Raw genomic sequence first — 15,248 nt, 5'->3', positions numbered from 1 at the left:
GTACTTAATTGACAAATGTTTTCACATACACATACCTCATATTAATACTCCATTTGTTAATTGACCAAGATTGTTGTACAAGATACACACCTGTGAAAATTTGTTTAAAATTTGTAATTTATTCCTAAACTTGAAATGAATTATTAGCAGGATAGCACTGAGGGGAAAACAAAACAAAAACACCTTCACTATACAAGAATGTGAAATGATGTTACAGGCTTAAAAAAAAAAAAAAAAGACCTTAACTTCTGTAATGACAAACACTCTTGATGCACCAATTGGTAAGAAATGCTTAATTAGAACATAAATTGACATGTTTATTATTATATTCTAAGGCGCTGGCAGTTTTCTATATAGACTCATTTGTCTCCGATTATATTGAATTTAACACTAGAAGAGCAACAATGTGGAAACTTATATTTTATCAATTAGAACACTTTTTACTAAAAGGGTAAATAATCTGTGTGACCACTGCTTGGAGCATATATCATGCTCTCCACTTACGCTGATCTTGGGACAGCAGTAAAAATGAAAAAGATATTTTTGTCGAGGCGCAATGAAAGGGGAGGAGGAGCAGTATTCTTAAGAGAGCTACAGGCAAGCTGAAACAGTTTGTGAACAAATTTGGACGCTCTTGTCAAAGGATCCTGGGAACCCTTCTACCCACTCTTAAACTCCCCTCCCAGACTGCCAAAGGAAATGTCACAGAGAAAAAAATATTTCCACATCAAACTTGAGCAAGATGAACTCTTCTTTCCACAATTCATAATGAAAAAAACAAACAAAAAAACACAAAACTTTTAAAAACAAAAAAGTCCAGCCTTTGAACAGCAACGGTTTCAAATCCTGTCTGCTTAAATTGTAGGGCCAAATAGGAGATTTTTCTAGGATTTAAACACATGCACAGCTCGAACCACGTACTGCCGGCAGATGGGACACTCGCTCATTCGCTTGCCACATTTGGTGCAAGTGACCATGTGGCCACACTCCAGAAGAACACAATCAATGACTGCATCCATGCAGATTCGACAGAGGTTGTCATCTTCTTCGTCATTGAGCTGCATCTTATCTCCATCTGAAAGGCAACAGAAGTGTAGCAGGACCATGGGAAAATGCATTTCATCAAGCCAAAGTTCCCACAGCCCCAGTTCAGACAGATGAGCACCTGCAGACCCTTCCTCCCCCTGCCTTCTGCTCATCTCATGTAACCTGGGATGATCAGGAAACATTCTGTTGAAGGATGAGGTAAGAAACCCAGTACTTGAAGGCCACAGACTGAATTGAGATGAATTCATTTATTTGGCCTACATTCAGAATCTGAGAAATTTAGGTCTAAATATGGAGATACATATGAATTTGGAACTCTAGGCATGATGCTGCCAATAAAGCTAAATTTGAGGGTCCTCTTTCCACAACTGTATCATCATAGATGATGGCCGAAGAACACAAAGCCATATACATCTCCACATCTGATAGGCAGTTCCCCTCAAAATTTCAGGAACTTGCTTTGGAGAATGCTGAATAAAATAAAAACTCAAACTATGTGAAACAGTAAGCACCTTTGACCCAAAACTGTTGTTGAAACTACTGTTGAAACTACTGTTTCAGGAACTTAAATGAGTGACCAATTACTTCCTGGATGTTCCAGAAATAATCTTACTTGGGAGAATATGCTGAATGATTGATTGCTAGATTGTGAAATTAAAAAATACATACATACATATTACATGTATCAAAAACCCAGAATGTTTGCACGTTTTTCTTGTACATGATATCACACTATGGCCTAGTTCCCTATCCATCAAAGAAAGACTGGACTAAGTCAGAGGATCTCAGATGGAGTTAGTTATTTAATGGCTCCCAAATTTTCATTCACAAAATATCTATCCTATTGCAGGTATCTACAATCATCTTTTAAAATAATTCTACAAAAGGGATTCATTAGATTGTTCCCTTTTTTAAAACTATGAGGGACTTCTGTTGAAGTAGTTTTACTTTGACTTTTTTTTTTTGGGGGGGAGATTGTTTATACCAATGTGTCACCTAAGGAAAAAAAACAAACCTACATGATTTTTGATTTTCCTCATTTTCTTTGTATAGTCTGTTTACTCTCTCTACCAGCTCCCACTTTTCACAACAGCCAGAATAGTTGACAAAATTCCGAGCAAGGATTTCCTTCAATTGTCGGACACTCATCCCTTCAACATCTTCGAGACTTGATAGATCCGATAATGAAGCTCTCATTCTCTTTCTAGAGAGTCCAGGGGTCTACAAACACAGACAGTTTCTCCATTATGTTACATTCTAGGATAAAACTAAAAAAAGGCACAGATCGGTACTGCTTGAACTTCAAACCAAAACACCCCCATTCATGGGAAGGCAGCATTCTTTCCCCACCCACCAGACTTGTAAGTTTTAAATGTATGGGAGGGCTTCCTCACCTCTTCGGCATTTTCTTCATCATCTTCTGTGTGTGTTGAAGGTGTTTCACCTTGTCCCTGTGCACATAATGAATCTGATCAGGACCACTTTTCCCCAAACAACGATGAAATGATTTCTATTAACAGCACTAGTTTTTCCATGTTTCTAGACACTGAGAACATTCATATTCATGTATTCAAAGAATACACTTTTAAAAGGCTTGTTTTCATGAAAATCCAGTGTTTGAACTGACAAAATCCAACCAGATTATCTAGTGGAGAGGGTGGTGGTTATTATGCCAATACCACAGAAATATCCCACCCCAAGTTTTGTTTTTGTTTTTTTTTTTTTTTTTAAATTCTCAAAAGCAGGATAACTCAAATCTTTGACACATTTAAAACAACTCTTCTCCTGCGGCCCCCGCCCCCTTCCCCCTCGCTATCCCTTGCTTTTCTGTTGACATGCCCAAGTCTTCCAGTTCTCCAAGCTCAGGAAGAGAATGTCATCTTTAATTCTGCCCTCTTGTAGCCAAATGTCAAGTCTTGGCAATTGTAGTGAAGCTTTAGCATCATTTTCAGAAAAGTCTTCCATTTCAACTGAACTCTTGTAATAATTCCTCTAGTCCAAGAACTTTTAAGAACCACATATATTTTGCTAACTATATTTGAACTAAATTTGTTGTAACATGTAAAAATATTACTCTAGAGAAGGGGGTCCACAGATTTTAGCAGATCCACAAAGATGTCCAAATAATTTATGCCCAATATGATCTATATGTCCCTTCCACAATTCACTGTTCACAATACTGCCTAAATTTTCCTAATGTACTTCATGGATCGTGTTACTTTCCCCTCAGATAACAAAAAATTAAAAAACATATCATTTTCACACATTGCCCTGGCAAAATGTCTTTTCAACTTTATCTTATTGTTACCCCTTGTATTCTCAACAGTTATTTATACAGTAATTTGAAGGAAAGGTTAACTGGGCAACACTTGCTTTTAAATTGCTAATGACATAAAACTTTTTAACTTTGCTTATTAAATGCTGATTTAGGGGTATTATATTACTTGTTCCCCAGTTAATACGAATTAGTAAGACTTAACATTGCATTGCCCTTCAGTACTGAATTTGTCTAAAATACCTATAATACCTAGTCCATCAACATATTTAATTCTAAAAACATTAACTTTGTACCATAAGTTGCCATTAATGTCACTTCCATTTAAAATCCATAAAATATACAAGGGTAAAATCACTCAGTCTTAATCCTGACACCTTCATCAGTATGCTGTAAGTAATAAAGCCTGAAATTTACCAAGATATTCAGATCAGCAAAATATGATATTGTACTTTTGTGTACACTTAAAGCTTTCAATTATTTTGTTTACTAGTTTTTATTGAGATGAGATCCTCTGTGGGTCCTTCCTACTCAATCTACAATTACATAAATCATAGGTGAACTTTGCACCTAGAAGACCCTACAGCAAACATCCAAGTATTATAGAAATCAGCTACCTGTGAAAGTGCTGCAGGACCAGAGTTTCCTCTTTGGCTTGTGGGGTCTCCCTGCGATGAAGACACTGTTGAAGAAGGGACTGGATACGTTGAAAAAAATGGATGTGTAAAAAAACCAGAAGTCTGTGATCTTGAAGAATTCAGGCTATGCGTGTCCATGTCTTCCTCAGAGCCCAATCCATGATGGCACAATACAAGATCAACCAAGTCTGCTTTCTCTCGGCAAGTGTCTATTGGTATATTTCGAAGAATGAGATACTGCCTCAGATCTTTGACTTTCAGTCGCATTAACTGAGGGCGCTGAAAGGAAGTTTCTTGTAACAAGTGACAAGTACAACATCTTCGGAAATTTTCTTGTATGACTGAACAGACAGAACAAAAATCCTTCTTGCAGTCACAACACACATGCTGAAGAAAGACAGGAAAGAAACCACTTAATTATGGATGCAAGACAGTCAACTACTTTAATCCTTGTTTTTCTTCCATTAGTATGTTAAGTGACATTGTTACAAACCACTATATGCCACCAACCTATTTTTATAGGTGTTCCTAATTCCATTATATTTAAAGACTTGAAAACAAACTGTTGAAATGATCTCAGTTCAATAAAGATACTTTCACAAAGCCATACAAGCTTGTGTTAATGAATTAAAACCTTTCCACCCCCCAGCACAAACATATAATTAGCAGAGAGAGCAGCTGACACTAAGTGGAGAAGGAATGGAAACTTTTCCCTGGATCTTTTCATTGAATATTTATTCCCAGTTAAAGAAAGATGTGAACACCACAATGAGAGTGAAATAAAGGAAAAAGGCAATTGATCCTTCAAGGTTAATCCTAGGAAATTGAGAACTCTAATACAATAATCTGTACCTTTTCATAGCCTTAATCACTGTCAGAGCTACATCCCAGCTTAGAGAGATGGTAGTTTAAGAAATGCAATCATTCATTTCAGTTTGTTGCAGAATAAATTTCTTAAGAAATTAAGATGGAAACTGCTAAGAGATTTCAAGGGAATTTAGGTTAATTATTACATTTCATTTAATACTCAAAGAATGTACTAATGTACTACTATAACAATTCAACAAATTGGGAGAAAATGTTCAAATTTTTTGCATAAGAGCATGTCATTTGTTAAAATTAGATCAATGAGGAGTCTTGGTGCCCTGACTGAAGTGACCACAGATCTCTATGAAAACAATTCATTCTTCCTTAAACAAAGGCTGCAGTGTAATTGCTTAAACCACATGATTCCCGGGTATCAAGGCAAGCTGTGCAAGTCAGCAGGCAGGTTTCAGGACTGATTTAAGTTGGCACTTGACTCAGTTTACCATCTGATAAAATATATTTAAGAAATGCCTGATAAATATAAAAGCAATGTAGACATATTAATCATGGAATATCAGAGCTAGTATCAGGAATCCCTGAACTATTAGTAGTATATTCATAATTTGACTTTAGAACTGAACAGTGACACACCAGCCAAGCATTCCTTTATAATAAATATACACAACTACCTACATCTCGAAATTCTAAAACCAAACTTTATCCTGCTAATCTACCAGGAGAAAACATAAAATTGTTTCTAAAATAAAAAAATTATAGTAAATAAGTTACCCCTTCTGGTTCTAAGAATTTTACTAAACAGAAGGGTAAAAATCTTGAAGTAATAGAGTTCACTTTCCCCTAAAGGAATTTACCTGCAACTTGATTTAAATAAAATATCAAAGATCTAATTTATTTACTTTTTTACAGTATTGACAATTGCCAAATCTTTTGTTCCAATTTTTCCCCTCCTTCTCCCTTCCCCCTTATGGCAGATTGACCAATACACGTTAAATATGTTAAAGTATAAATTAAATACAATATATGTTCTAATTTATTGACTAAAAACAACAACAAAAAACTCACCTTTTTTCTAAAAACTGAAAATGAAAGTCCACAGGCTTTGCAAACTATATTAGCTCCTCCTGTAGCTGCTGGTGGGTATGTGGAAAAGTCAGTGTTTTGTGCAAATCTGAATGGGCCGGTACCTCCTCCAAATCCAGACTGTTGGCCTCTTACAGCTCCAGTCCCCATGACTTCATTCAGCAACCCACAGCACGAAGCCCACATAGATGTGGCACCCGCCTGAAAGAAACCACCAGACAATTAGTAAATTGATTTCAAAGTATAGTAAGCCTCAGCTACCTGGACATCTCTCTGGAAATGAATGGTTAGGAATTAGCTGAGGGGTATTAAAACCCTTTACCCACCATGATTTTTCAATTTATTAATAGAAATCTTTCCTCACCATTTAAAAGGTTATTATGATCACTTATTTGCTCAAATAAAAAAAAAAAATGCTGTTAAAAGGACTGCTTACCTGATATACTGGGAACCCACTTCTTTAGCTGCTATGTGCTTGTACATAGCAGCTCCTTCTCATTCCAATTCTTGCCCTGTCTTAGCAATTTGTTGTCAGGCTTAGAATCCAGATAACAAAGCTTTTAGAACTGTGTGTAAAAGTAAGAGCTAATTGGCTTTGAGCAAGAGTCTGAAGGTCTTGCACATTAGTATGTATAGGCTTTGTGACATTTATATTGGCTGTTCAGAAGTGTTTTTTGGCTCCATTTCCTGGAAAGGCTGCCAGATAATTGAGTTCTTAATGTAAGTTACATGTAGCATCTGAACCAAGCAGTTTCTCTTATCTGAATCTTCAATCAAAATATTAACCATGAAGTTATTTGTAAAAGTCTAATTTAGAGAGTCTATTCAAAGACAACTTTAGTTCTTGCTGATATTTGGAAGTCACAGCACTAGAAAGTGACATAAACCAATAAGAAACAGAACACTGCCCAACTTTGAAACTATTCCAAATTATAAAGTAAAATCTATAATTAACTTCTGATCTGTTTGTTATAAAGTACTCCCTGTATCTAATTTAAATCCTTCTGGCTTCACAACAGTCATCTACTATGTCTTAGGACAAGGATACAGGTAAGAAAAGAGTAAGAACCTTTCCCAAGAAGCCCAAGGCTTGGACTTTACATGTGTTGTCTTTAAACCCACTGCTGCCTCAGGGTTCTGGAATGCTACTTTCAGAAGCAGGGATTGCTACTTTCTTTGTAGCCCCAACACTTCGTACAATGCTCCTAAAATAAGAGTGATGATAGCAACATCTTATTCCCAGGATCGTGAAGACCACACAACAGGCTGGATCCAAAGGCACAAAGATCTGAATTCAAATATAGCCTCAGATATATCCTAATTTGTCTAACCCAAAACAAATCATTTAAACTGTTTGCCTTGTTCTCTGCATTTATAAAACATGGATAATATAGCAACTATTTTCTAGGATTGTGGTTAAGTTCATTTATAGAAACCTTAAAGCACTATACAAATGCTAACTATGTAAAATAATATTTATTGGAGGAGCTGTAGTTGTATCCTGTTTAAAGCAAACTAGGTATGTTAAAATATATTAAGCCATAAAGGTTCCTATATTTTCTACGATTTTCTGTAAGATTTAGCTTAGAGAAAAGTTAGCAGGAGGTTGAGAGGGCTTAAATCAATTTTCAAGCATTTGAAGGACTATCTCCAAATAAATAGAAAGAGATTAGTTTTTTCAGTTTGGCCCTACAGAATAACCCTAAGAGCAGTGGTAGAAGCTCTAGAAGCAAATTTTGGCTTCATGTTCAACAAACAAGAGGAGATGGATGCCTCAGAATGAGGTTAGTTTCTTAGAACTAGATAACTACTTGTAAAGATGTCTTTTCAGATGTGAGTTGGACTTGATGTTCTCCCAATATATTGAGCTTTTTTTAGTACTTTTGAGGAAAAACTTGTTTTATTCAAAATCTATATATACTCTTTCAGGTACATGTTTATCGTATATAGTTACAGGTAGGGTTCTCTCTCTTCCCCACAAAAGCTCAAAGTACTACAATCTGACACTCTCCAGTGGGGCAGACTTTCCTGTCCACTTAGCCTCTAAAGAGCTAAAATTAATCTTTTATTTCATACATGATTGCTGTTTCCTGCATCAAAATTCTTTGAAAGCAGACTATTTTTTAAAAAACACATCTTTAATAGAAGTTCTTAACCTTTTTTGTATCATGGATCCCGTTTGTTAGTCTGACAAACCTTCTCCAAATGCTTTCAAATGCTGCCCCTTACAAAGAAAACCTATTATATTTTAAATAAAATCTCCTAAGTTCACAAATCCATGGTAAAGAACTCCCAATCAGTATCATAATGTAACAGATAAAATTTCTAGGGCATTTTGAGCTGGAAAAAACTAGAGATCTAGTCCAATCTCCCCCCCACACACACCTTTTTTAAAAGACAAGGGAACTTCAGAGTTTAAAGGATTTGCACAAGTTCATATATAAGCAAATTTCAGTGCTGAGATAGGAACTCAGTTGTAACTCAACACCAAGGTTCTTCACAGTACCCCTTTGCCTAGTACTGAAAGGGATAATTTTTTTCATCACAAAGGAAATTTTGTTTTTCTCCTTCCTTGACAGAATATTCTTAGTGATTCAGGGATACTGATCCTCACCTACTAGCCTTTGGAAATACTCAAGTACTGAGTACTGCCTACTCTGACTTAGGAATAAAAACCTGCAACTCAGTCCACATCTTATTTTGGTGAGAGATGAAATGTTTTTCTTAGCCTCAGGTTTCTTAAATCTACCAGTACTTAAATCAAAATCAAAGGAAGCAGTGCCCTAACCTTAATCTCATTGTCAACATTCAACAGCTGGCCATTCTCCTTGAAGCAAATCATATAATCCGATATTGAAATGAAAGGGTAGTTTTAGAAGCCATCAAATTATCCCCCAATTTTATATGAGGAAATTGAGACACATAAGTCAAATAACTTGTCCAGGCAGTTGGCAGGGTTAAAACTTGGTCTTCCAAACTGCAAAGTCCAGACAGAACCCTATCCAACACGCAGAGCAGAACCCATAATGGGCTCAATGTTTGCTGAATGGCGGGAAATTACTGAATCCCTTGTGAAAGATTTATAGAACATGGTCAACAATCTCACAGGACAACAAAATATGGATGAGATATGCAATCTGGGGCATCCCTGGTAGGAGTCCATGTTAAATGAAATCACTAATCCACCTGATGTATCTGAAAATACTATACCTGGAAGCTGTTAACAAAGCAAGAGGGTAAAAAACAAAACAAACTAACAAAAAAAAACTAACATCACAGAATTTCAGAATTGGAAAGGATTATCAAGTCCCTTCACTACCACAATCTTTACAAAAACTTTCCTAGTTATCATCCATTAAGCAATGGGAACCCAAATCTATTAAAGCACTAGTCAAGTTAATTTATCAAAAGAACAAAATTTCTCAAATCACCTCTGAAGAACTTTCTACTCTCCCTTTTCCCCTCCACTGAAATCTTGGCTTCAAATAAAATAAAGACCTTTTGCAAATTAGGAGGCCTCAAAGAATACTCCCCGCTTTGAGATTAGCACAATTACATATTTTGTAGGTCTTTCTCCCAGAGATGGTGGGAATCTAAATACGGCTCTACAGAGAGAAACCACAGTAGCCACTATATTAAGTCAGCTTCTTGAGATAAAATATGTTGAAAAGCTTTATTAGATCTTATAGTAAGAATCAAGCTACTTGCCTCCTATAACTATAATTATAACACTGTTCATGTAACTTAAATAATTTGCATGCTGGAAGGCCCACCTTGGCCCTTTTCTTTCAAAAACTCTACTTAGAAACTAAGTTTCTAAGCTTTCTCTTTAATTTTTTAGAAAAGCATTTAAATAAAGTAATTCAACAGGTTGTCTTAAATCAGATTGTTCCATATTATTACTGCCTTTAACAAAAGTGTATTCCATAGCAGGGCAGCAACACTTTTTCTGAGACAGAGCCAGTCAGCTTCAAATTTTTAATTTTGTTTATGGACACATGCTCTTATGTGACTTTATAATCCTGCATAAATAATATTCAAGAGATATCCTACAAAATGCTACAAAAAATGCTATATCCCATGCAGATAATAGAAAACAATTTTAGTGTAAAGTAAGTTACTTTTATTAACCCAATACCCACAAAACAAACTTGACAATCACTAAAACACATCAGACTTTGAACTAGGTAAAGAATTCAAGAAAAACAGTTGCTGAGAAGAAACTGTGAATAGGTAATTCACCCCCATTCTGCTACATTATCCTCGGATTAATCGGTACAGCATTCTTTGCAGAGGAATTATGGAACACTGATTGTCCCCTACAAATGCTTTCTGAAAACTGCCAGTGAAGAACCCCCACTATCTAAGGCAGTTTTCTCTTAATCCTGGTCACAGATAGACATAGAGATCTAACACTGAAAGGACTTCAGAGGCCAGCACATCCTCACTTCACATGAAATGGAAGCCCAGGGAAGTGGGTTATCTGCCCTACACAAGGTCACACTGGGATTAGGTTGCACAGTCAAAATTTAGTTAAATCCTTAATTGTCCGCTTCCAGGGTTTGTTTGTTTATTTTTTCATTTTAACACAGGATCTTCTATATATGAAGCTGTACAGAGGACCAGTCTTGGAAGTGACAGATATTTAGTTCAAATCCTGCCTAGGCTAAGGTAGCTAAGTAGCACAAGCAAATAAAAACTCCTAAATTACAAATAAATTGTCCACCTGTCTACCTGGAAGGAATTTCTAAACGAGTTCTCCACAAGGATGAAATCAAAAGCCCCGTGGTGCACTTACTGATGTAATTTGTATGGGTCAGAACTACCATGAGGATAGAGGATCTGAGCTATGCTTAATTAACATGAGATTACAATTTAGTTCCAAAATCCTGCTCTCTGTAAATAGCTGTCGTTCAATTTAAGGATAATAGAAAGTGATTTGATTTTAAGACAGTAATGACTAAAAATTTACTGAAGACACACATATTGAGGGCTGTGGGTAAACAGGCACACCAATGAATTATTGAAGGCCCCGTGAACACTTCCAGCAAACCATTTGGAACTATGCTGCAAGTTACTAAACTGTACAAACTAAATTCATATAGGGTATGACCCAAGTATACTAGTATTAGGCCTATACTCTAAGCTTTTTTCATAGTTTCCCCCCCTCCACAGAAATTAAGCGGATGCCAGCCACTTTTTGGAAAATGGCTAACTACACAGTGGTATATGAATCTTAACAGACTGACATGGAAAAAAAAATTACAAAGGGACCATATTTCAGAGAAAACTACGAATGCTTTTGATCTAATATCAAATGAAGTAAAGGAGTCTAGGACAATTTATACAATTACAACATTATGGAGAAAAACACCCTAGAAGACTTTTGAACTACAGTAATAAAAGCATGAAGATCAAGACGCCCACACGGCCTTTTAGAGAAATGATGAGACGAGCAGCTCTGACCACTACTAATGTGGTCATGTTTTACTGGATTCTGCTTATTTGTTTTCAGAGCTTTGGATGCTTTAAAAAATTGTTCAACGGGGAGGACAGAAAAAGATAATACCACAAAAATTAAAGGCAACGAGAAGTCCTCACTTCAGGGTTATTCACCTGTCCAGTAATTAAAGTTATTTTAACTTCACTTAAAAGAGCATGTGTTTAGTTGAATGCCCACTATTGTTATAATTCATGTAGTTAGTACTGAAATTAAGACAAGGGAATATGCCCAAAAAACCGATTACTTACGAGACTTTATAAAGCAATTCAACAAAACAGTTGTTGTCTTTCTACAGATAGCAAGATCCTGAAAAAGCCAGTTTCACAAAAACTAAAATGTAAAAAAACTTTATTCACAATGATCAGTTACCAAGTTTAGGATTAGCCAGAACTTTGTAACTCGGGGTTTTTTGTTGGTCCGAGGGCAGATAGAGCGTTAAAAGAGTTAAGGGAGAAAAACCTAGTTTCCTTTAAGCCCCCATTTTCCTATCCTTCCTAGGACACAAGCTCCCTCTGCTCCCGATCCCACGACTTCCGCACTCCATCGGTACAATACTCAGTATCGGGGGGTTCGGGCACCGGAGCCTTCCGCTTCCTTCCACTTCGGCTCCCAATCGCTTCCTCAGACGGCTGCCGAGCAGCGCTCAGCGCCCGGCGCTCCTCCCGGGAGAAGGGGAAGGACACGCGGCTCGGGCGGCGGACCTGCCGCCTGCCGCCCGCCGCCCCGCTCTCGGACCTGCTCCGGCCTCCTCCCCCCAGACCCGGCAGCTCGGCAGTTAAACAGTCGAGGAGCCGGGTGGCTCCCCGGGGCGGGCGCGGGGGCCCGCGGGAGAACGAGGCCGGATCCCCGCTGTAAGACCCGCGGCTCCGGGCCGCCCCAGCTCCCGGCCCCCTCCCCCAACCGGTCCCGCAGTTCCCGTCCTGCGCCAGGCACGGACCCCAGCCTGGGGCCACCTCGCCCTCAGGGGCCCCCACAGGTTATCCGCGCCCTCTCAGCGGGGGGCGGGCCGGCGCCAGCGAGGGCTCGGGGGTCTCTCCCGAGGGGGCGGCCGGTGGGCCGGCAGGGGAGGAGGATTGTCGGCCGCTGCCGGCCCCGGTCCCGTCCCGCCCCCCTCCCCCCAGCCCCAGAGGGAGTCCTCTCACCTTCATGGCCGCAACCGCCTCTCCTCGGTCGGTTCTAGCGGAGAACTCAGCACCATAGCAGCCCCCGGCCCGGCACCGAGCTCCCGTCCTCACGGGGCGAGGGAGACGGCGACCGCAACAAACAGGGGTACGGCTCAAGCACCTCTTAGTCGGCGAGCCGCTCGCTTGTCTATGGAGGAAGCGTCGGCAGCGGCGTCGCCACGTAAGGGGCGTGGGGGTACGCCAGGCGAGAACGGGAAAAGGCTAGAAGGGGGAGGGTCAACTAGGACCGAGCGGCGGCCGAGACGGCCAATCCAGGGGGAGGATCCGAAGGGGACCGGCCTTGGAGCCAATCAAGCGTAGGAAAAGGGGAGGGCCCGCAGCCTGGCGGAGGGTAGGAGTTGGGCGGGGAGGGGGAAAGGGCGGGGCGGAAGAAACCATTCCGCCGAAGTACGTGGGGAGGAGAGATTTCACCAGTAATGAACTAGATGAAAGAGCTCCTTAGTCATCTTTCTCCCGAGGTTAAGGGCCGCCCCTCCCTTCCAGAGCTGAGTGATGACGTCACCAGGGAGGAGGAGGGGAACGGAGAAGGCGCGAAAGGCAGAAGGGAATTCGAAACGGCTCTAACGGTCGTAACGGCCCCCCGCGGGGCGCGCGCGCCTGCGCGTACCCCCACCTTTGCCCGCTATTCTTCGCTCGTTCGACGCCCAGGAGGGGAGGGGTGCCCCGAATACCCCAAGAGTCTCGTTAGGCCCTGGCACACCAGAGGCACTTAATAAATGCTTCCCGCCCAGGGGCTGGAAGGAGCTTGACCCTCTGTGGTGGAAGCTTCACTGAGCTTTCCTCACAGACTTCGTCAAAGCCCAGGAAAGCTCAGGAGAAGCTTGTTACTGATCCAGGCCCCCCCACAGTTCCCCTTTGACTGGTCTGCAGATGGACGCGTCCCAGAGGCTCCTTGGCCAAACCCCGCCTTCTGCACGTGGGGAAACTGAGGCACAGAGGGTTCCACAAGCATTGAGGGTCATAGGTGGCATTTGAACCCTGCTCCTCATTGTCCAACTGAAAATGGGCATGTAGTTCTCTGTGTGTGCCAGGAGCCTCACAAAGCTCTCAGTGTGTGCCAGGAGCCTCACAAAGATCTCAGTGTGTGCCAGGAGCCTCACAAAGCTCTCAGTGTGTGCCAGGAACCTCACAAAGCTCTCAGTGTGTGCCAGGAGCCTCACAAAGCTCTCAGTGTGTGCCATGAGCCTCATGAAGTTCTCAGTGTGTGCCAGGGGCAAAGGCTGGCAGCCAGGTCATCTGTGCATCTGGTGGAATGGCCTTCCTGTGGGGAGAGACTGGATTAAGTAGCCACTTGGCCCCCCCATCCTGAAAGGCTGTGCTGCTGGGATTGCTCCAAACTGTGGTGCTGTGACTAATGGCTCATTATGACCCGGAGATGAGCAGGAGTTCTGAAGGCTCTCACCATGGAGCCTGGTTCAGAGAAGGCGGGGAGGAAACCCCCAAACCACAGCCCGAACCTGTGGGGACATCTCTGACAACCTGTCTCTTTTCCACGTGCAATTTACAAACTTCAAAAATGAAGACAGAATTCTGTAATTGAGATTAAACAATTACAAAGTGCTGGTAATGATTTTGACTCATCCAAATTAATAATAATCATTTCCTTTTGGTGTACTTTAGAGAATTATTTCCCTAAAACCAATCCATTTTTATCCATTCTAAGAATTCCTTTTAACTTGGTTAAAGGTGAATTCAAGAGACTCTTATTACATTAATTAAAGGGACTCTTGGTCTGACAATTGCCCTAATTAGGCAACAAGCATTTATCAAATACCTACTATGTGCAAAGTGATAAGCACTGGGGATACAGCAGCTAATAAACAATTATGTACAAACTACATATAGGAATAACAGAGGGAAGGCACTGGGAATGAAGACTGGGAAAGCTTCCTGTAGAAGGTAGGATTTTAGTTGGGAACTGAAGTCAGGGACAGAAGCAGAGAAGCAGGGGAGAAAAAGGCAGAAAGCCAGAGAAAATGACCAGAGCTGAGACAGCCTGGTTCATGGAACAGTCAGGAAGTCAGTGGATGGAAGAGGAGGGAGGAATAAGATTGGTGAAAAGGTAAGAGGAGATTGGATTATAAAAGGCTTTGAATGCATTTTGTATTTGATTCTGGAGGTGATAGGGAGAAGTTTACTGTGTAGGAGGGTGACAAGATCAATTTGACAGTGGAATGTAGGATGCACTGGATTTTTAAGAATTATAGTACCTTAGTGGTAGCTAGCTCTCTTTGTGGTGGCCAGAAACTGGAAACTGAGGGGATGCCCGTCCATTGGAGATTGGCTGAATAAATTGTGGTATATGAATTTTATGGAATATTATTGTTTTGTAAGAAATGACCAGCAGGATGATTTCAGAAAGTCCTGGAGAGACTTACAGGAACTGATGCTGAGTGAAATGAGCAGGACCAGGAGATCATTATATACTTCAACAATAATACTGATCAATTCTGATGGATGTGGCCCTCTTCAACAATGAGATGAACCAAATCAGTTCCAACAGAGCAGTAATGAACTGAACCAGCTACATCCAGCGAAAGAACTCTGGGAGATGAATATGAATCACTACCTAGAATTCCCAATCCCTCTAATTTTGTCCGCCTGCATTTTGGATTCCCTTCACAGGCTAATTGTACACTGTTTCAAAGTCTGATTCTTTTTGTACAGCAAAATAACTGTTTGGACATGTATAC

General features: G+C 40.3%; 1 protein-coding gene across 1 annotated transcript; it reads right to left on the bottom strand.

Moving 5' to 3' along the window:
• Positions 1–99: 99 nt before the first annotated feature.
• Positions 100–13,585, bottom strand: RNF34 (ring finger protein 34). Its single transcript, XM_074297992.1, has 6 exons — positions 12,514–13,585; positions 5,851–6,069; positions 3,940–4,347; positions 2,442–2,498; positions 2,067–2,268; positions 100–1,075 (listed from the first exon to the last, which is right to left on the bottom strand). The coding sequence occupies exons 1-6, from the start codon at positions 12,517–12,519 to the stop codon at positions 885–887; spliced, it is 1,083 nt and encodes a 360-aa protein (XP_074154093.1). The 5' UTR covers positions 12,520–13,585; the 3' UTR covers positions 100–884.
• Between the last annotated feature and the right edge of the window lie 1,663 nt (positions 13,586–15,248).

Source organism: Sminthopsis crassicaudata, chromosome 1 (genome assembly GCF_048593235.1).
Source record: "Sminthopsis crassicaudata isolate SCR6 chromosome 1, ASM4859323v1, whole genome shotgun sequence".
In the NCBI taxonomy this organism is placed as follows: Eukaryota; Metazoa; Chordata; class Mammalia; order Dasyuromorphia; family Dasyuridae; genus Sminthopsis; species Sminthopsis crassicaudata.
This window is presented reverse-complemented; position numbering and strand designations above follow the sequence as displayed.

Excerpts from the sequence above, each read along its gene's own strand:
- RNF34 (XM_074297992.1), bottom strand. Across the intron at positions 2,269-2,441 it reads ATGAAGAAAATGCCGAAGAG|ACCCCTGGACTCTCTAGAAA; the intron begins GTGAGGAAGCCC and ends CTGTGTTTGTAG. Across the intron at positions 1,076-2,066 it reads TGAGGAAAATCAAAAATCAT|ATGGAGATAAGATGCAGCTC; the intron begins GTAGGTTTGTTT and ends GTTGCCTTTCAG.